Source organism: Phoca vitulina, unplaced genomic scaffold (genome assembly GCF_004348235.1).
Source record: "Phoca vitulina isolate PV1807 unplaced genomic scaffold, GSC_HSeal_1.0 scaffold33, whole genome shotgun sequence".
Lineage (NCBI taxonomy): Eukaryota > Metazoa > Chordata > Mammalia > Carnivora > Phocidae > Phoca > Phoca vitulina.
Window position 1 is genome coordinate 14,299,977 of NW_022589736.1, and position 20,600 is coordinate 14,320,576.

General features: G+C 45.1%; 1 protein-coding gene across 3 annotated transcripts in view; it reads left to right on the forward strand.

Annotated features, from left to right (window-relative positions):
• CAMK1D (calcium/calmodulin dependent protein kinase ID) overlaps positions 1-20,600 on the forward strand; it is a 420,413-nt gene that overhangs the window by 343,506 nt on the left and 56,307 nt on the right. For all 3 annotated transcript variants that reach the window (XM_032425563.1, XM_032425565.1, XM_032425564.1), the window contains exon 4: positions 15,332-15,470. In XM_032425563.1, coding sequence (XP_032281454.1) covers positions 15,332-15,470 — 139 coding nt within the window. The remainder of the gene's footprint in view (positions 1-15,331; positions 15,471-20,600) is intronic.

Here is a 20,600-nt window from a genome sequence, read left to right on the forward strand (position 1 = left end):
GATCAAAGCTCATGGTTATTTTCAAATAAACGTCTATGTAAACACACACCCCAGGCTAAAACACTAGAAACAGAGTGTGCTGAAGAGAATAGGAAAGGTAAATAATTCTGGTCGCACTGAAGAAAGTGTGTCTCTGCCTAAGGTGGCTGTGTGAGTTTTTTAGGTATTGCTGTATATGGGTTTTTATTTGTGTTTTTGTTTTTCCAAATAGAAGAGAGGGTGGTGTAAGAACTTTCTTCTAGAAAACTATGAATCAAAGACAGCAACTTTGTTGAAAGTATGTCCTGGGGCCCCTTTGGCCCTTGGACAGCATGTTAGGCTGTAGTTGGCCTTGAAGGGTTTTTGTCATCAAAGGTGCATTTAGTATTTGGCTGGATGCCTACAATTACCTGTAAAAGTAAAAACAGAAGTTACTGAGTCCTTAGATCTGTCTGCTTGGGATTCAAGTACCTTAGAAGAGCTTGCCAGACATCGTGGGGGCATTTGGAGCAGTAGATGAAGTATTTACAAATGTGAATTTTCCATGTCGTATGCTCCCATTCCATTCCAGAGAACGTTTTGGGGGGGCCGTTGGGGGGACAGTCTCTGGACAGACAGACAGCTTCTGAAAATAATTCCTCTTTTCCTGGTCCTTGCTGCCTCTTCTGTTCCCCTCTTCTTCATCTCCTCTTCTTTTGCTACATTGTTTTCTCTGCTCTCTGGCTTCTCTTCTGGAATAGTGACTAGGGTTGCTAGAAAAGTGTCTTTTCACAAGAGGCAACAGGACGCAATGCCAGGAGACCCCACCATCAAGAACCATGTGACCGTAGGTGAGTGACACTGCAGCCAGGGTACCCCTGTCCCCATCAGCAGAACGAGGGGCTTCACCAGATGGCCTCAAAGGTACCTATGTTTTGGAGGCCAGACATTTATTTTTCTGAATACCACAGATGATGCCGTTAATCGGGGTTTGGGTTGAGCCAAGGAGTTCTAGAAGCTTCTGAAACCTGGACGTTGAAAGTTCCTGGTCATGCGTTAGTCAGGGTTCTCCAGAGAAACAGGGCCAATAGGGTGTGTGTACACATGATGTTTTATATATTTTATATAAGTATATATACATATATATAAAGAGATTTATTGTAAGGAACTGGCTTACAATTTTAGAGAGGCTGACAAGTCCCAAGATCAGCAGGGTGAGTCAGCAAGCTGGAGACTCAGGATTGTTGATGATGTAGTTCTCATCCAAAGACTGATAGGCTCAAGACCCAGAAAGAGCTGATGATGTATTGGCTCAAGTTCAAAGGCAAGAAAAAACAGATGTGTCAGCTTTAAGGCACTCAGGCAGGAGGAGTTCCCTCTTTCTTAGCCTTTTTGTTCCATCCAGGCCTTCAACTGATTGGACGGGGCCTACCCACATTGAGGAGAGCAATCTGCTTTACTCAGTCTACCTATTCATATGTTAATCTTGCAAAAAAAAAAAAACACCCCACCCTCATAGACACACACAGAATAGGGCATCCTGTGTTCCTGTCGAGTTGAAATGCAAAATTAACCATCTCGGCCCCAGTCAGAGATACAGCAAAGAGAAGCTAAGGAGCTATCCTGGTGTCTAGTTTGGCTGGGACTACTCCACTCTTTACCCCTCATAGCTCATGATATTTAAACTTTTCTAGTTATTATTTATTAAAATACATATATTATAATTTATGATATATTTAATTTATAGTACAAATATATAAAAATATATAAATATATATATATATTTAAAAATGGTTCAAAAGCAAGCATAGTAGTAGTGTGCCTTTCAGAAGAATCTTGAGTAAGCAATATTTCTGCCAAAGTCCTCTTGTGGACCTGAGGGAGTACAGAACCATTCTGTGCTTAGAACATCAGGAAGAAAGAAGGGGAATGATGCATGAAGCTCATGTGAACCCGGCCATCACGTCTTGGAGACATGCTTGGTGTTGGAAGAGGGACCAGATGGGCAGGGCTCGGAGTTCTCCTTTAGGACAATTTTAAAACTTAAGGAGGGAAAGAAAGAGCTTCCTTTTTGGAATCTGAAAAACTACTGCAAGCCGCTCCAAGCTTCTGATCTGGGGATCAGTGGCAGCCCAGAGTGACTCTCTGTCGGTAAGGACAGCGGCTACTTACACAGCCCATTGGGAGGGGCTCCACTGTGCCATCTCCCCAAACTGTTGGCAATGGGCATGGCCGCGCAAGGCCTGGAATGTTCCTTAGCAGTGACTGATAACAAGCCAAGTGTGGACTACAGAGGTTCAGATTCTTTCCATGACTTCTGTTTCTCTATTGAATTTGATTGTCACTGAAGAGGTTTTACTCTCTTATTTTAATGATTTGTGTTTACAGAGAGACAGTTTCCTTGTAAAAATATGAACTAGAGGTCTTACTAGCAATCCATACCTTGACAAACAGTCTTTGCCCAAAGGCCGCCCCTAAGTTTTGGGCATGGTTCAAGGAGACAGTAATTCTAAATTGTCATTCAAATTTCAGGATGGTAGTTTGGGGTTAGTGACCTGCCTTCTTAATGGACCTTATCAACTTGGAAGAAACTTTTTTTTTTTTAAGATTTTATTTATTTATTTGACAGAGAGAGACACAGTGAGAGAGGGAACACAAGCAGGGGCAGAGGGAGAGGGAGAAGCAGGCTTCCTGCGGAGCAGGGAGCCCGATGAGGGGCTTGATCCCAGGACCCTGGGATCATGACCTGAGCCGAAGGCAGGCGCTTAACGACTGAGCCACCCAGGCGCCCCTTGGAAGAAATTTTTGCCAATTTTTTATGTGAAGGCTCACGCTAGACACAAACATAATATGGTTTTATAGGTTGTGACATGTTGTCTTTGAACATGTTGCAACGATCACATTCAATGTCATGTGGCATCTTATTTCCCTCTGTGCTAAGTGTGGAAGGTCAATGTGTGGCTGCTAGAAAGAAAAAAAGAAGAAATCCACCAGCAAGCATTACTTTTGCCCAATATGGGGACTAGGACACATAGGAAGTATGTTCTAGAAGCTGCTGGCCATATAGCCACGAGTGAAGGTTTTGTTACAGCCTCAGCCTTGCAGCAGTTTGAGCTGAGTGAAAGAGCAATAGAGCGGAGGATTGACCTGGAATGTCTGGCAAGTGGTTCGTTTTGTTACCTTCCTCCTAAAAGAGCACATTAATTGAAGAAAACATTTCAGTGCACATATAATGTGTATGTGTACATTTACCAGGGAATGCTTTAAAACACTTAGCCATCAAACATGCAAATGACAACAAACTCCGTGGCTTACCTGCTTTTGTTCTGCAGCCTCTTTGGGTCTCTTGTGATCAGCCCCATCCTGTCCACGTGGCACAGATTGGGCCAAGTCATTGCCAGCCAGTCCCTCACCCTCCGTCGCCAAGCCCTGCTCTCTAGCACTCACTAACTTACCCTTTGGCAGATTCTCTGAAATGCATTTTGGACATCATTTTCTTATTTCTTTGTTTTTACTTTTGTTTTTGCATTTTAAAAAATTTTAATTCCAGTTAGTTAACATACAGTTATATTAGTTTCTGGTGTACAATATGGCGATTCAACACTTCCATATAACGCCCGGTGCTCATCACGACAGTTGCACTCCTTAATCCCCACCACCTGTTTCACCCATCCCCCTACCCACCTCTCCTCTGGTAACCATCACTTTGTTCTCTATAGTAAAGAGTCTGGGTTTTTTTTGGTTTATCTCCCTTTTCCCCCTTTGTTTGTTTGTTTTGTTTTCTAACTTCCACATATGAGTGAGATAATGTGGTATTTGTCTTTCTCTGACTGACATATTTCACTTAGCATTATACTCTCTAGCTCCACCCATGTTGTTGCAAATGGCAAGATTCTTTTTTATATCTGAAGAATATTCCATTGTATATGTATACACCACATCTTTACCCATTCATCTTTCGATGGACACTCGGGCTGCTTCTATATTTTGGCTATTGTAAACACTGTTGCAGTAAACATAGGGGTGCATGTGTTCCTCTGAGTTTGTGTTTTTGTATCTTTGGGTAAATACCCAGTAGTGCAATTACTGGATCATAGGGTAGTTTTATTTTTAATTTTTCAAGGAACCTCCATATTGGTTTCCACAACGGCTGCACCGGTTTGCATTCCCACCAACAGTGCATGGGGGTTCCTTTTTCCCCACATCCTTGCCAACACTTGTTATTTCTTGTGTTTTGTATTTTAGCCACTCTGACAGGTGTGAGGTGATGTCTCATTGTGGTTTTGATTTGCGTTTCCCTGATGATGACTGATGTTGAGCACCTTTTCATGTGTCTGTTGTTGGCATAATTTTTTAAATGAATGATTATAAAAATATGATGAAGGGCTTCTCTTAGTGTAGATGCTTGTAGGTATGACCTTCTATTGAGGGGAAGCCACAAGGTCTAGTCTGCTCAGGGTCCTTGGGCAAAGCCAGGACATTCTTCAGAGTGTGGGTGCCTACTCCAAGCAAAAAGTCAAGACCCAGAGCAGAGGAGGCCACAGGAAGATAAGACGGGTGAGACAAAGGTATAGCATGCAAACTAGCAGCAGGTTTAGGAGGCTGGGAGAGCAGGAATGAATGAATAAGGGAGGGAATGGATGTGGTGGAGAGCAAGAGAAAATTGGCTCACCTGCTGGTCTGCTCCATAGAGTAGTCTTCGGGGCCCTTCTGTCTGGTGCTCTGTGGCACATGCTTTGAGGATGTGCATGATTGCTGAAGGATGCCATGCCCAGCAAGACCCAGACCCCGCTCACTATGCATTTCTTATGCAACATCTTTTTTTATTCGGCAAATATTTAGTTAGCATTTCATCTGTGCCAGGTACCCTGCTAGGCCCTGGATAAAAGCGGCAAGGAGGCTGAAATTGCCTCTGCCTCATAGAGTTCACCATCTGGGATAGGTGGGGAGGACAGACCATTACACGAATGAATATACCAATATATACCAATATACCAATAATTAACTCTAACAGCTGAGTGTTGCATAGAAATACAGGAGTTAAGAGAATATAATTGGGGGGAACCTAATCTGGTCTGGGGGTCAGGAAAGCCTTTTCTGAAGTAATGACATTCACCCCCACAATGAGTAAGAATCAGATTAAGAAACTATGTGAGGGTTCAACAAGTACAGGGGTGGCCTGGAGCCAGGGAACCCTGCAGTGGGTAGCCGTGAACGTGACCTTTGTCGGCGCTATTGATAGAAAGTAAACTTGGGGAGCCCACAGACTTCATCAACAAAGGCACTGAGCCTATCGCAAGGCTGAACAGTAGACAGGAGATTTTTATTTTGTTTTTACTTTTTTGAAGGCATCGTTAGATCTTTCTTGCATTACCTAAATACACATGCTCTCCCACACATCTGCTGTAAGATTTTCAGTAGAGATCCCCATTGGCTGAGAAACACTAGAACTCATATAAATACATATAATGAACTTCATTAAAACTGGACAAACAAAAAAGAATTTAAAATGCAGTTTTTAAGCTTGTCCTAAAATTGGAGCCTTAGCCAGTTGCCTTCAGAGTCTGACTCTCTGAGCGTGCATGAGAGTGTGCGGTCGCTCTCTATCAGCTTTGAACATAGTCCCTTACCCAAGATAGACAAAGATGTGCTTACAGTCCAATGGCAACTCCCTACATGGGAGTTACAATTTATGGACTATCTGTATCCAAGCCACATTCCTAGACCTATTCCAGAGCCATCTCCTGCCTCTTCCAGTTGTTATCTGCTCAAGGAATGCAAGGCTATTCTAATATTAGAAAAATTATAACAGAACAATGTGTTGCCAAGTAAAATCTTCCTAATTGGAACTAATCCTGGAAAGCCAGGGTGTAATAGTCAAACAGTTCTTTGCAGAACTTTTCCCCAAACTGTATTTAAAACATCCAAGAGTGTCTGTTCCTACAGAGCCCGTGTTGTGTGTGTTCTACCAGAAGGTCACTGTGTGGGGCTATGGCATGTCAGCTAGTGCTTGATGAACCTAGAACATCTCAGGAAATACGCCGTGCTAGGTTGATAGCATTCTGACCCTCCCCTTGCAAATCCTCGTTATATAAGGTTATAGAAAGATTACTAATTAGTGCAGAAGAAGTCACAATACTAAACTGCAAGATTATGTAATAACGCTGAAATTTTCACAAATCTCCATCCTAATCAAGGGCATGGATATTTTCCAAAATCCCCAGCCTGTCTGGGGGGAACAGAGAAGCACAGGGGCTCTCGTGTCCAGAGAACCAGAGGTCCTGCGCCACCTTCCTCTGGTGGCAGCTCTGTTCCTAGCAGCTTTCTCACAGATGCCTTGTCTGTGCACCTGCCTGAGATCTTCAGTGGGAGGGGAGAAGGCACTTTTGCAGAACAGTGAGGCATGTGAGGCATGCCAGGAGTCTGTCTAGGACAGACTTGCATTGTCTCACTTGATTCTTAAAGCAAGTATAGTTACCCCTTTTACAGAGGAGAAAAATGAGGCTCAGAGAGCTCAGTCCTGGGTACCCATCTCTTCTCTGTGTCCTCAGACATCTCCAGTCCCACGGTCTAGAGGCCATCTCATATGCCAATGACTCCCGGCTCTCTGCCTCCAGCCCTGGACTTCGTCTTGCCCAATACAATGGATATTTCTCTGTCCTCATGGTGCTTGACCTCTCAGAGGTTTCCATGGCACCACACTCTCCTCCTTGGTTTCCATGGCACCACACTTGGTTTCCATGGCACCACACTCTCCTCCTTGGCTTCCTACCTCTCTGCCTGGTCCTTTGCCGGCTCTTCTTTATCTGATTGTTGGCATTCCCAGTGCTCAGACATCTTTCTTTTATCCAACTGCACTCTCTCAGTGGTTGATCATGTCTAGCATCTTGGCTTTGGGGACCATCTCCCTGTGGATGACTTGCTGATTTTAAATGCTAGTCCTGATCTTTGTCCTTGAACTTCAGACTTATACCCACAGCTGTTGCTTGGTATCTTCATCCAAAAGGCACCTAAGATTCCACATATCCTACTCAAGGCTCTAGGTCTGAGCAATCCAATATGGTAGGGCCATGTGGCTATTTACATTAATTAAAGTTAAATGCAAAAGACAATTCTTCAGGTGTGCTGGCATATTTCAAATGTACAATAACCTCCTGTGACTAGCAGCTACCATATTGGACATTGTAGGTAAAGAGCATTCTGTCATTGTAGGAAGTTCTGGTGGTCAGTGCTGTCCTAACCCTTCCAAACCTGTTCTTTCACCAGGTCCCACATTTCAAATAATGGCGCTACCACCTGGCTGTGTCTCAAGCCAAAAATCTAGGAGGCATTCTTGATTCTTCTCTTTCCTGCATGCCCATGTCAGCCTCATCAGTGAGTCTTGTCTACTGCATCTCCAAAACGTACTCCACGTGTGCCCACTTCTCTCTAGTTCCAGTGTTCCCCAAGCTGAACCACCCTCCTCTCTCACCCAGATGTGGCCGCAGTAGCTCCTCAGTGATCTGCCTGCAGTCACTCTTGCCTCTAAAACCCATTCTCCACGTAGCAGCCAGCATGATCATGAAAAAATATAAGTTCACCTGTCCCTCAACTGAAAATCTTCTAATGATTTCTTACCAAAGGTGGAATAAACACACCCTGTTTGAACATTCGTTTGCATGATGCCTTAGTCCATTTGGGCTGCCATTACAAAGGACCATAGACAGTGGCTTATAAACAGTAGAAATTGATGTCTCACAGTTTGTGGAGCCTGGAAGTCCCAGATCAGAGCACCAGCATAGTTGGGTGCCAGTGAGAGACTTCATGGCCCAATGACCTCCCACAGACCCCACCCCCAAATACCATCACATTGGGGATTAGGTTTTCAACATATGAATCGAGGGGGGTGGGGCACAAACATTCAATCTGTCACACGTGGTGCCATATGATCTGGGCCTTCCTCTTTCTCAACCATTCTACCCATTGCCCACCAGACTCCAGTCACTGCTGACCTTTTTTTTGATCCCCAAATACTGTTAAGACCTTTGCTGTCCTCAGGATCTTGGGACTGGCTCACCCCTTTGCCCGGAAGCGCTTCCCCTCCATGGTCCCTCGGCTGGCTCTTTCCTGTCACCCAGGGGTGGGGTGGGTCCTGGAGCCTGCTCAAAAAGGGTTACACCACTCGTCTCAGGCTTGTTTTGGTTCTCTGTACCACATTTTGGACCCTGAATGTTTTCCATTTCTTTATTTGTGGATTTCTTTCTTTTCTTTCTCTTCCTTTCCCACTGGAATACAATAGTCGTATATACTGAGGATTCAAGAGGAATAAGATATGCTTTGCCCTCTTGGAATGCAAAAACCTAAAAATGATTTCTAATTATCTTTATTGAAACATGAACAGGTGCTTTGAGTTAGAACAGAGGAGTTATTTTCTCTTGAAACCTTGAACATGCTAATAATTTCTCAACAAATCCTCTGGTCCTTTCCTCACGAGTAATGCAGAAGTAGAATTTCTTTATTAGGGTCTAAGCAAGCAAGTTTCCCATACACAATTAAAATGCCTTTAGTTGTTTCTTTTCCATGGTTTTGGCCATAACCACACTTTCCCTGGCCCACCTCGAGGGGCAGCCGGCTGGGAACTAAAGGGGCGTAGTTGGAAACCTGGAGAGAAGATGATTCCAAGGAATCCCTGAGGCCCCATGGAAAGCAATGGAAGTTGTTGCTTGGGTGGGTGGAAAATCAGTGCACACAGCAGAGCGGGCCAACAAGGGTCTGGAGGAAAGGGTTTGCTCCTATGAGCACCTCTGAGGGTGGCAGGAAGGCTACAGGGCCGAGAATCTAAAAGCTGTGGGCCTCCAGGATGGCAACGACAGACCTTTGTTGGATGACAGCATGCACATCTCAGAAAGGGCCCTTGGCCCATGACGCCCCTCACCCCAAACCCACACCCACACACGGTCACTCCTTCAGCAGCATCCCTTTCTGAAGTGGGTCACCTTAGATCCCAGGCAGCTTAGAATTTGCTGTCTTCCCCTGCAGCCCATCTGAGTCCAAGGCTTGATTTGCAGATTCCTTTATGATGTGACTTCATCCTCACCAGGTGCATTTTCCAGATAAGTCAGCCTGCTGTACATACATTGTTCCTTCCTGCCTCCACCCTCTTCTCCCACCTGTCGTGTCCTTCCTCTTAACTCTGTTCTCTCAAGTCTGCCCTGCCTTTGGGAATCCTCTTTCACTGACTGTATTCCCCCAAAGATATTTAGTTCACCAGAGACTCCTTTCATGACAATCCAAATTACTGGGGTCTGCCTGTCCCCTGGGCTTTTCTTCACTTGACTAAATATCACTCGTCCTTTAAGACAGCTCAGACTCTCCTTCTCCTGCCCTGTCCCTGGGACCCTTCTAGGTGTCTTTCTGGGATTTTCCAAAGCACCTTCATCACCTCCCTACCCCCCAGCTTCAGAACCATCTACACTGTGCTTACTTGTCTGTGTATCTTAGTCCCCACCCCATCCCTGCCATGGTGGATGATGTGCCCCTTGGAAACAGGGACAACATATTTGGCTTGATACAAGATTATTTGATGATTTGATGATTAAACAAAGCATAGAATGCAAATACAGTGGAAGAAACTGTCCCATCCCCCCAATAAATCTTGAAAAACACAAGAAGAGAATGTAATTCAAAGATCCCCTGTATGATTATGGGGTATCCTTTATATTGCCCAGTCTATTACTTTGCTAGGGATGCTTTAACAAAAATGCTACTGACTGGGGGGCTTAACAACAGAAAGTCCAGGTTCAGGGGGTTGGCAGATTTGGTTTTTCCTGAGGTGCATCTCCTTGGCTTATAGGCGGCCATCGTCTCTCTGCGTTCCCATAGTGTTGTATCTATGTGCTCACATTCTGGTCTCTCTCTCTCTCTCTTTCTCTCTTATATGGACACCCATCATATTGGACACATCTGACCTTATTGAACCATAATTACCTCTTTAAAGACCCCACCTCCAATACGGTCACATTCTGAGATGTACGAGGGGTTAGGATCTCCACATCTGCAATCAGTGGGTAGAACACCAGTCAGTTGTAACACCCAGACATCGAGAAGGCAAAATAGCCAGAATCGAAGTATAATGGAACACCAGGAGTTACACTGATCCGGTCCATGAGGTGGAGAGGCATGTGTTTGTGTTTTGGAATTTTCTGAACAGATTGAGCCAGGAAGATATTGTGAAACTGAATTCTAAGAATAAAAGATATTTTTATTATTAAAGTAGGATTTGTCAAAGGAGGAAATATTGAGGATAGAGGTTGCATGGAATAAACCCCTAATCTTCCCAGAGTGGGTGAGAGAGTCCCCCCAGGAGCAGGGTGCGTGGGTGCCAAAGCCAGGGGAAGCTGTGAGGATTAAGAACACAGGCCCCGGAGCTGGGCGGCTGCCCTGTGTGGGAGGAGGGAAATCCCAGAGACCACAGAGTTGGGATCTCATTGAGGAAAGAACTGGGAAGACGGGCCCTTTCTTTCTCCAGGCTGGATGAAAAAATACACACCTCTGCCATCTGGGCCTTGGGGGTCTCACAGGTGAAAAATGCTTCGCTTGCAGCCTCTCTCAATCACATCCTGCATATTTCATCCTTCCTCTTAGGACTACATGTGAATGGGGGAGATGGTTCTGGAAAAACACATTTATAACCAGCGCTGCTCTGGGGCACATAAAGGCCACCTTGCTTCGTAGCCGTGTCCCCAGGTCTTTTTTACCGTCGCTGTCTAGTTAGGTAACAGCGGTCTTTGTAAATTTCAAGGCATATTTGCTATAACACTGCTTTTTATTATCTCAGCATTACTGCTAGTATTTCTCAGACTGCTCTCTAAAATTAACAGCACAGCCTTATACCGTTTGGCCTTTGAGGGAGAGAAAAAAGTTTTCCTTGACCCTCGTCAGGTCCCTGGCTAGCTCTGAAGATGAAACAGACGAAGACAGATTAGTGGGAAGAAAACACAGGTGTTAATGAAGTTTGGCAGTTACTTGGGATCCTTCCCCAGAGAACGAAGACCTGGGTGGAGTGATCAGAGCTGGAAGCTTCTATACCTTATACACAAACAATAAATTTGTGAAGAATTGACAACGCAGAGGGGTTTGGGCCAGGGATGGTAAATGGTGAGGAGTCTAGGGAGCTAAAAGGTTAGTTGAATGAGGTTTGTTTGTACATTCCCTGGTGCAGTCTGTGAGCTGATAGAGTCTATCTCCAGTAAAAGGAGAACTTATTTCTTGCCTTTAGACAAAAGAGGGGGAATATTTTTCTTGCATTTACTGCTTCTTAATTGCTTGCAGCTCAAAGTAAATTTTATGTCAAGCAGGCATATTTTGGGGTGACATATTCTGGTTTCCTGCAGCCTTCTTCATATTTTATTATACCTAACTTCTAGAGGAGCAGGTTTTTGGAGCCCATTTTTCAGCATTAGCACAAGTACTATCTTTCAATGAATGTGTAGATATTGTTGTAAGATAAAAAAAAATTTTAAGTTATAATTAGCAGTGAATTTTAAAACAAGGGGATAACATCTATGGAAACTACATGGAGAAGTTCAAGTGCATGTAAAGAATGGCTTGGTCTACCCAGTACTAACAGTGGGTGCATGGTACGCTGACTCGGTTATGTCGCGGTATGCTGTGGTGGAATCAGAACTTACCGTGTACTTGATCCAGCAGTGTTGAAATTATGTTTCTTGACAATGATTCTTTAATTTGAAGAGAATTGCACTACTTAAAATTTTACAGATAAACTGAAATTTTGTTGAGATTTCATATTTGCATATTTAAAATTCACTGCAGGGATAGCAGGACAATATAGTAGACATGGAAGATCAGAGACTGAGCAAACCCAAGTTCAAAGCAAAGACAGGTTGTTCTAAATTAATGGAAAAGTTTAAATTAAGAAGAATAGAGAATTTTTGAATGATGTCTGTCCTCTCCTCTTTAATTGCTAGTTTCTTTCTTTCTTTCTTTTTTTTAAGATTTAATTTAATTTATTTATTTAAGAGAGGAGGGGAGGGGCAGAGGGAGAGAGAATCTGAAGCAGACTCTGCTGAGCCTGGTGCGGTGCTCGATCCCATGACCATAAGATGACAACCTGAGCTGAAACCAAGAGTCAGATGCTTAACCCACTGAGCCTTCCAGGCACCCCAATAGCCAGTTTCTTTCTACATCTACATGCCCCCAATGAACCTCTCTCCCATAGCCACCATTAATTAATTTTATTTGTTGATCAGTCATGATGGTTCTACTCCTTTTTCCCCATCACCTGACCCCTGACCCTTCTAACTCTGTCCCAGTGCTTGGCATGCTTTCATTGGGGTACTCCATTTCTAATGGGGAGCTGTAAACCATGCACTTGGGAAACGTGCTGTAAAAGGATATTGATTGAAGAAAGCAACCTGTCAGTCAGCTCAGCAGCCAACCACCCGACCTATTCATGATCTGCAGGCCTGAAAATGAGTCACACCCCTCACCACAATTCTAAACTTACTTTCCCATCAGTGATTCTGGGATTCTGGTGGTTCACAGATGGTTTTCAAAATAAGTGGGTGTCTTAGCTCAGGCTGCCATAACAAAATACCAGAAACAGGGCAGCTTAAATGACTGACATCACAGTTCTGGAGTCTGGCATATCCAAAATCAAGGTGCCAACTGATTTGGCTCCTTTTAAGGACTCTTCCTGACTTATCGATGGCCTTCTCCTTGCTGTGTCCTCACATGGCAGAGAGAGAGAGAGAGGGAGGGAGAGGAGAGGAGAGAACTGGACTGGATTCTGGTTTCTCTTCTTATAAGGACACTAATCCCACCATGAGGGCCCCACTCTCCTGACCTCATCTAAACCTAAATACCTGCCTATGACCCCATCTCCAAATGCCATCACACTGAGGCTTAGGGTTTCACATGAATATGGGAGGGGGCATAAACAGTTATTAGTACATAACAGTAGCCATTTGAAATGTATGCTTAAGGAGATTTTTGAAAAGTATACAGTGATTTGCAAATTTTAAGGCATTTTTATGAGTATCCTTGCAGTTTTTTTTTTTTATTGGCAAGTTTTTTGACTTCTCCCCTCTGCCTTGGTTTCTAAAGAAACGAAATACTTTCTGAGCCCTGTTCAGAAGAAAGCCCTGGTGCCATTTGAAATTTCAGAACTGAAATATCAAATGTGCGGAGCATGGAGACCATGACAGAACGTACTACAGTTACAATTACACTTCGACTCTGATGCTTCAGTTCTTACTGCATAGCTGCCCTATCGGAGGACAAATATTTGATTCAATAGGATCTATTAATACCTTATAGATCACATAGGAGAAGGGAGGACTTTGAGAGAATGGGAAGCAGGAAAGATCAGTTTTGAAGGAGGGAGAGAATCTGGTAAAGGTGGGTCATAGAGTACTCAGGGTGGGAAGTGGGGGCAGTCAGGGGATGAGCATTCCTGCCTGAGCTCTTCCAGTAGGCTGCAGAACAGAGGATGTGAGCGGCAGGCAGATCAGTGGTAAGAAAGCTTGGGAGCACTTGGAAGCGGTGCCATGATTGGAATGTGGGTGGACGGCGGAGGAGGAGAGGGGCAGAATCCAAACAGACCTTTCCTCCTTCAGAGCTAATGCCGCCAGGATTGGCACCCACAGGGCACGGTAGGTGGCCCCTAGTGGGCACCCAGGGAGTCTTAAATGAATGCTTGAAGAGATGATCAACTGAAGTGAACACACACAGGTTCTGTAGTAGACCCTCAAGGTCTACAGAGTTCTTCCAGTGGAACTCATGGCAGGAAGGATCTGAAAACATGAAGCCTGGGGAGAGCTTGATGTCCTGCTGCTGAGGGGGGGAGGTCTTGGGATCTGGGTTTACTTAAGGATGGACCATTTAGACAACCTGGTCATCAAAAGATAGTTTTGCCCTGATGTCTCCATTTCTTTTCACTCTCTGAATTGCTTATTGCTCCCGAAGGTCTTTCCTTTCCTTATCTTGATTGCTCAGTTTGCTTTGGAAACAAGACATTATCCAAGCACAACATCGCTTAGAATGACTCTCGGTAATGGGAGACACTTGAACACCTAGGCCTTTTAAAGCCACAACTGGTTTTCTTTATTGGTTTTTTAAAAGGAAGGTTTTGGTGAATCAGCTATTGCCCATTAATTGCCATGACTTGCCGCAAATGAATCAGAGCTGCGTGTGTGTGTATGTGTGTTACTGCTAGGGCATGTCTTTTACTATATCTATGAAAGCTGTAAAAGTTGTTTGGGAAACCGTTTTATGATTTTAGTAGTTCAAATAAATCATCTTCATTTTGTTTTTGGAAATTCTCTTTCTTTTTATACAGGAAAATGGTGTTAATATATCCCTTGAAGCTGATTTCCAAGATGGCGTAATTATTTGAAAGAAGCACTGTGTTTCTTGGAGGAGTATATATTCTGCGGGTTGGAAGGCTAGGCTGGGGGATTGTTCCAAGTTAGATTTGTGCAGCTCTGTTACTTTGCTAAACTCAAAGCAACAGCAAATATCGGAGCTGAATGGGGCTCTGGGGGCTGTCCACCTGGGCTTGTTTGATCTTTGCCAATCTAGACAATAAATACAATAAATAACAAACACAATAAACACAAAGAAAACGTATAGTGCAGCATGAATTTCAAAACAAATTAAAAGTAAATATCACCAAAAATCAGTGTTAAACAAGGTAATGGGGTGTTGTTCCTCTTCCTTTTTTTGTAAATCACAATTGGCTTTCAGGTTCTGATGCCTCTGAGGACATGCCCCTACCTTCTGTTGGATATGGTTGACTAGATTAACCCCTTTATTTTACAGATAAAAAGACTGAGGTCCGAGATTCAAGGAACGCCCATGCCCTCACCATATTAGGAGCAGAACTTGGTCAAGAACCCAAACATTCCTGTTGGCTATTCATTGCTTTGCCCACAATGCTGCCCCCCATTTTCCCTACCCTCCAGACCTTTAAGGATAATTCCTTATGTGAAGGAGGCATTCTATCCATCATCTCCCTATATCTGATGATGCCAATATTCTAGAAAGTTGTTCTGACCTTACATTGTCATAGCAGGTTGGAAGCAAAGGCCAGAAGAGACTTCTCAATCCTGGCTAGTCCATGAGTCCTGGTTTATTTGTATTGCCTTTATTTCATTCTGGATACTCATACCATCATGACATAGAAACGCTTCCTTGGTATAGCTTCTGGGGAATACATGGGGCAAAACTTAAATCTGAAAAGGAATTTATTTGGAAATAAAGTTTGGTTCTTTTGTCATATTGAAATCTCTTATTGATGGCTTTCCCTGAACAATTTCACAGGTCCCCTCAAATTTCTTATTTGTTCTTTTTTTAAAAAAACAAAACAAAACAGTGTATCCGGCGGAGAGCTGTTTGATCGGATAGTGGAGAAAGGATTTTACACAGAGAAAGATGCCAGCACTCTGATCCGCCAAGTCTTGGATGCTGTCTACTATCTCCATAGAATGGGCATTGTCCACAGGGACCTCAAGGTAAGGCCGTCACTTAGCAACATCCTCCATGACCACTCTCCCACCCACGATGACCTGTCCAAGAGGATAGTCTCCAGAAAATGGATGAGGTTGCCTTGATGGCGATATGGGTGGAATGAATGGTGGACATTTGTGTACTGTTAGTTGTCAGGGCCTTTGGGACCCAAAGAAAGATGATGTAGATCAATGACACTGGCCATCATTTGGGAGATTTTATAACCACGATACAGCCGAAGGGCCCCAGGGAGGTAGATTTTGTCTTGCTTCAAGCCGACCCGAAAGGTAATTTTGTTCAGGACCTATTGGCCATGAAAACCTTTCTCCCAGCGCAGTTCTTCACAGTCTTCCCCCAGTTCTGGCCCCATTTTGGTACACCACCCTGAGTAAAAGAAAGGGAGCGAGTACATAGAGGGCATGACAGAAGAAGACAAATGGAAGGTTACCCAGAAAAACAGGTTGAACAACCTACGATCACAGCCTTCCCCCGGTGTCCTGTAGGTTACAGTGTTATCTTGATGAAGAGTTGGCACACTGACCCTTCACCCAATAGCACTGAAGGATCGGGGCCTTCATCGGGCACCCTGGCATTTCATCCCTCCCCAGTCAGTATAGATACCGAAGGGTAGGTATCAAACATACGCCATCAAGGGTAGATAGCGAACATATTGATTGGAGGAACAGCAAAAAAGCAATGAAGGCTGGACTGAGGCTTCATTCTACAGCGGCCACGGGTCCGGGCCCCAGAGCTCACTGCACCAGTAAAGACAGAAACTCCACTCCAGCCCACATACCTGCACTCACCTCATAAACACAGGGATTTTATTGCAATGAAGCCATGCTCTGCATGACTCTGTGAAATCTAAATCAATTTAAAGAACAAACCAGAAGCCTTTTTTAAAACAGAATTTCAGTAACTGTCCATTATCTAGTACTGGGTGTGAATAAATGGTATAGCTTTTCTTTTCGTAAGGTCTCACTGTGAAGTTTTCTCCTCTTCTTCTCTGTGGTATTTTCCAGCAACTAGGGGAGTGGCTCCCAAATGTTAGCCTACGTCAGAATTGTCTGGCCCCACCGCGGAGGTTCTGGTGCTGTGGGGCTGCAGTGGGGCCCAGGAACTCACATTTCTAAGGGGTTTACAGGTGATGCTGATGTTATCCTGGGAATATTCTTAGAGAACTGCCAGACAAGGGTATTTGGGAATGTTGATGGAGTCCTTACAGCTTTTGCCTTTTGCAGGCTTCTTGAGAGCTGAAATGGGCTGTGAGCCCAATTAGTTAACCTTCAGGACCTAGAGGCCCTTGAGAGGGCTAAGCCCACTTGGCCCCTCTATGCCAGGCGGTGGCGCCTGCTCAGCTCTCTCGTGCCCTCACCAAATGCCGATTCCCTGCTTCTAGAACACAGGAGGCAGCTCTCTGAACAAGTTAGCGTGGTGTCCGACCGCAGAGGTGTCCCGTGATGGGCATTCCTACGCAGAGAACATTCCCCAAGGGGCACTGTGTATCCCCCCTTTGGAAGGCAGATGGGCTGCACAGGAGAAACTGCTTTTTCTGCCCACACAGAGCTTTCAGGGAGGGATTTGAGGCTCCCAGCCCCGGCAGCTGTGAGACCGCCAGGCTGATCACTGTGGAAAGAAGTGCCATGTTGGGACCTTTCGTCGCTGCTTGAGAGACACAGAGGAGTTTGAGCTACATGGCAGAAGTTGGGCTAGGGTTATTAAATTTTCATAAACATCTGAGAAAAATGAAAACAAAGTGTATGCTCCAGGGCCAAGAACATGATGAGGTTAGTTTAAGATTAGGGCACGATCTGGGATACCACCGCACCCTCACATGCGAATACACCTCCTCCCCCTTCCTCCAGAAGAGTAGTCTCGTGTCTTCTTGCCCCAGGAAGCTACTAGAGACAATCAGTTGTCCTTTTTTCAAAACAAGGGACTGAGGCAGGAAATGTCCACTGCTGCCCCCTCAGATCAGGATAGGGCTCAGCCCCTGCATGATGTTCTTTGTTGTGGGGGGCTGGCCCGTGCATTGTAGGATGCTGAGCAACATCCCTGACCTCTACCCACTAGAACCCAGGACCACTCCTATAGCCGAGACAACCAAAGACGCTGCCAAATGTCCCCTGGGGTGCTAAATTGCTCCCAGCTGGGAATCACTGAATTAGGAGAGTGATTGTGTATAACATTAACTTTATAGGAAGTGTTGATTCAGACCTTTTAAAAGCTTGTTACGTGAACTATTAAAGGGTTGGTATTGACTTTCCAACTCCAGCATTGGCCACCTGTTGTCTTGCAAGGATGTCATAAAATAAACAACATTATTTTTTTTAGGTGAATCCTGGGCTTCTTGGGACCCCAGGCAGAATTGCCAGATCCCCCTTGGGCCCCCTGCCTGACCAAGCCCTCCTACTGCCAACTGGGGGCCTCTATCCGGATTACCCCTGAGCCTATCTTCTCTCCCACTTTCCTGTTCCCCACTCCCCTCAAGAAAAAGCCCCGCCATCTTTACTAAGTCAGGAGATGCTTGTGGACAAGTACTGATCTAGGCTGTGAATGACCAGTTTCTTGAACCCTCCTTGGTAATTGTCCTGCAAAAGAGTGCTTTGCTGACCCAAATGTATCCCCTGGAGGAAGAATGTGTAAGGAGGGGTATTTGGCCCCATGGCAATCTCTTGCCTAGAGGCAGCCTTGTTGAGTAGCCTGAGGTCACTGGCTTCCCACTCCTTACTTAGCTGTTCAGCTGCAGAAGTACTGGGTCAGGAAGATTAAAAATCAGAAACTTAAAAAAAGTCCTCTCTGCCCCATGATCAGATCCGTACTGTTCATCATGAACCATGTGCACCTTTTGATGAGATTATTTCACCCCATTTTTAAAGCAGTATTCTTATTTTGATTATTGATTGACCCATTTTATTCTCTCTTCAAACTCCTTGAGAGCACCCTCAAGCATACATTTTGATTTTCTTCCCACCGTATGCTTCATCCACGGAATTAATGTCACTGTGAATGTTAAGTGCCATTCCTTCTCATGTTATGAGTTTGGATGAAGGATAGTATTTTTTTCTTTTGGGTTCTGTTAAAAAAAATTATTCTGACACTTTTTAAACTAAAGAAGACTTTATTTAAGGCTACTGCAAGAATATCACAATAGGGGAGAGAATTGGGTTCAACTCCAAGTTCATCAAGGACATGTGGGGATTTATAGCCTTTGAGCAGAACGAGGGTTGTAGATAGAAAATTGCTAAGAAGGGATACCAAGGATGGGGGGATTCTTGCTAAAGGCTGGCCAAGAACCTATTAGACATTGGTAGACTCTCTCCCTTGACCAAACTTGAGTTCAGCCCCTCCTGAGTCTTCTTTCTGACCAGGCTCCATCCTTGGGCTCTGTGCTTAGTCCATTGGCTCTGCCCATGTAGTCCAGGCTGAGCAAGAATCCCACTGAGTCACTTTGGTGAACATCCCCCACCCTTGAGATCTGATCAGATTCCTTATCCTCCACCCTCCATATCTGCCCACCCTGGCCTGCCTTTCAACAAGGATCCTCTGAAACTGATGTAGCCACACACACCCCACCCTTGATATCCCCTCTTAGTAACTTTCCATCCACTGACGCTCCCCCTGCTCCTGGGTATAAATTTCCACTCGTCCTTGTTGTATTAGGACTTGAGTCTACTCTTCCTCTCTGACTGTAGAACCCCTTGGCAGTGGTCCCCCTGAATAAAGTTTTCCTTACTGTCTTTACCAAGTGTCTGAATACATTTTTTTAAATAACATGCAAGGTGGGAGGTGAAGAACTTGGCCAGATATCAAGGGTGAGGGAATTCTTCCTACGCTGACTCAGCAGGATTCTTGCTAAGACTAGACTATGCAGGCCCGGCAAGACAGGAAGGACACAGAAGGCCAAGGTCGAGGCCTAATCAAGAAGAGGGCTGACTACAGTTTGGTCAAGGAGGGGGTCTTAGGCAGTTCTCAGAATTTCCTCACAGCAGTGGTTGCACATCAGAATCCCCCCATGGATTCTAACATCCAGAGGCCCGGGCCCGTCTCAAATCCGCTGAAGAAGACATGCAGACATTTGGTGTTGTCACAGGTGATTCTGCTGGGCAGCCAGGACCAGAACCACTTCTCGAAATGGGCCTAGTCACTCTATGAGAGAATGGTTCCTCAAATTCAACACTCAGGAACCGAAGATTCACCGCAAACCACTGACAGACGCTCTTGCTTCACTCTTGGGGATGAGACAAGAGCCAGACCTGAAACAGTGAGGGGAAGTGGCTTCCCCAGTTCCGAGTCTTCCTATTGTGTTTCCCTTAAGGTTTAATGTAAAGGAGAGAAGTGATTTGCTTATTCGCTGGGTCAATCTTCAGAATTTTCCTAGTGGGTGAAGAGGAGAGGTGTCAGTCCTCAACATTATCTCCCTCAGGGACAACGCCATTAATTGAGGCAGCCCTTCTGTGTTCAGGCCCGTCCGAGCAGGACTGGCCCGGCCCCGGAGGCTGGAGCATCTCCCTCAGTCTCCCTGAGCTCCACTCTCTCTCTCTTTTTTGCTAAGAACGATACCCAATTTTTCACAAAACACTATGCAATGAAGCTTTATTCGCTTCATTGTCTCCCTGCTGCACCTCTGCTTTGCCTCCCCTCAGCCGCTCCTACGGAGCTGCCATGGAGGTGCCCCTGAGGTGCAGAACGGTAGTGGGGACGGGAACCGTGATCACACCTCTGCCACATGTCAAGCTGAGTCCTGTCTATTCTTCCAGGAAGCAAACGAAGAACCACCACAACCCATGTTTTCCAGAAAGGCAAACAGAAGCTCAGGGTACTTAAGGACACGTGGCTATGAAGTGCTGGGTCTTCTGTGATGACATCCCTCTATTTCCCAGGAAGCAGAGTCGGGGGAGGGGGTGTCCACTGGCTCAGGAGAGGGGAAAGCGGGACGCATCTGTCAGAATGACAAGACATGGGACGTTACCAAAGGCGGGAAGAGAGACCCTTAGACTAGAGATAGGTTGCTAACAAGGGTCAGAAAAAGGGAACAGAAGAGCCCCTGCAGAAGTCATGTCATTTCTGGGGATCCCCCCTCTCTCAGCCCAAGAAATAAACTGATAAGTCTGAGAGGTATGCAAGGCTGCCCC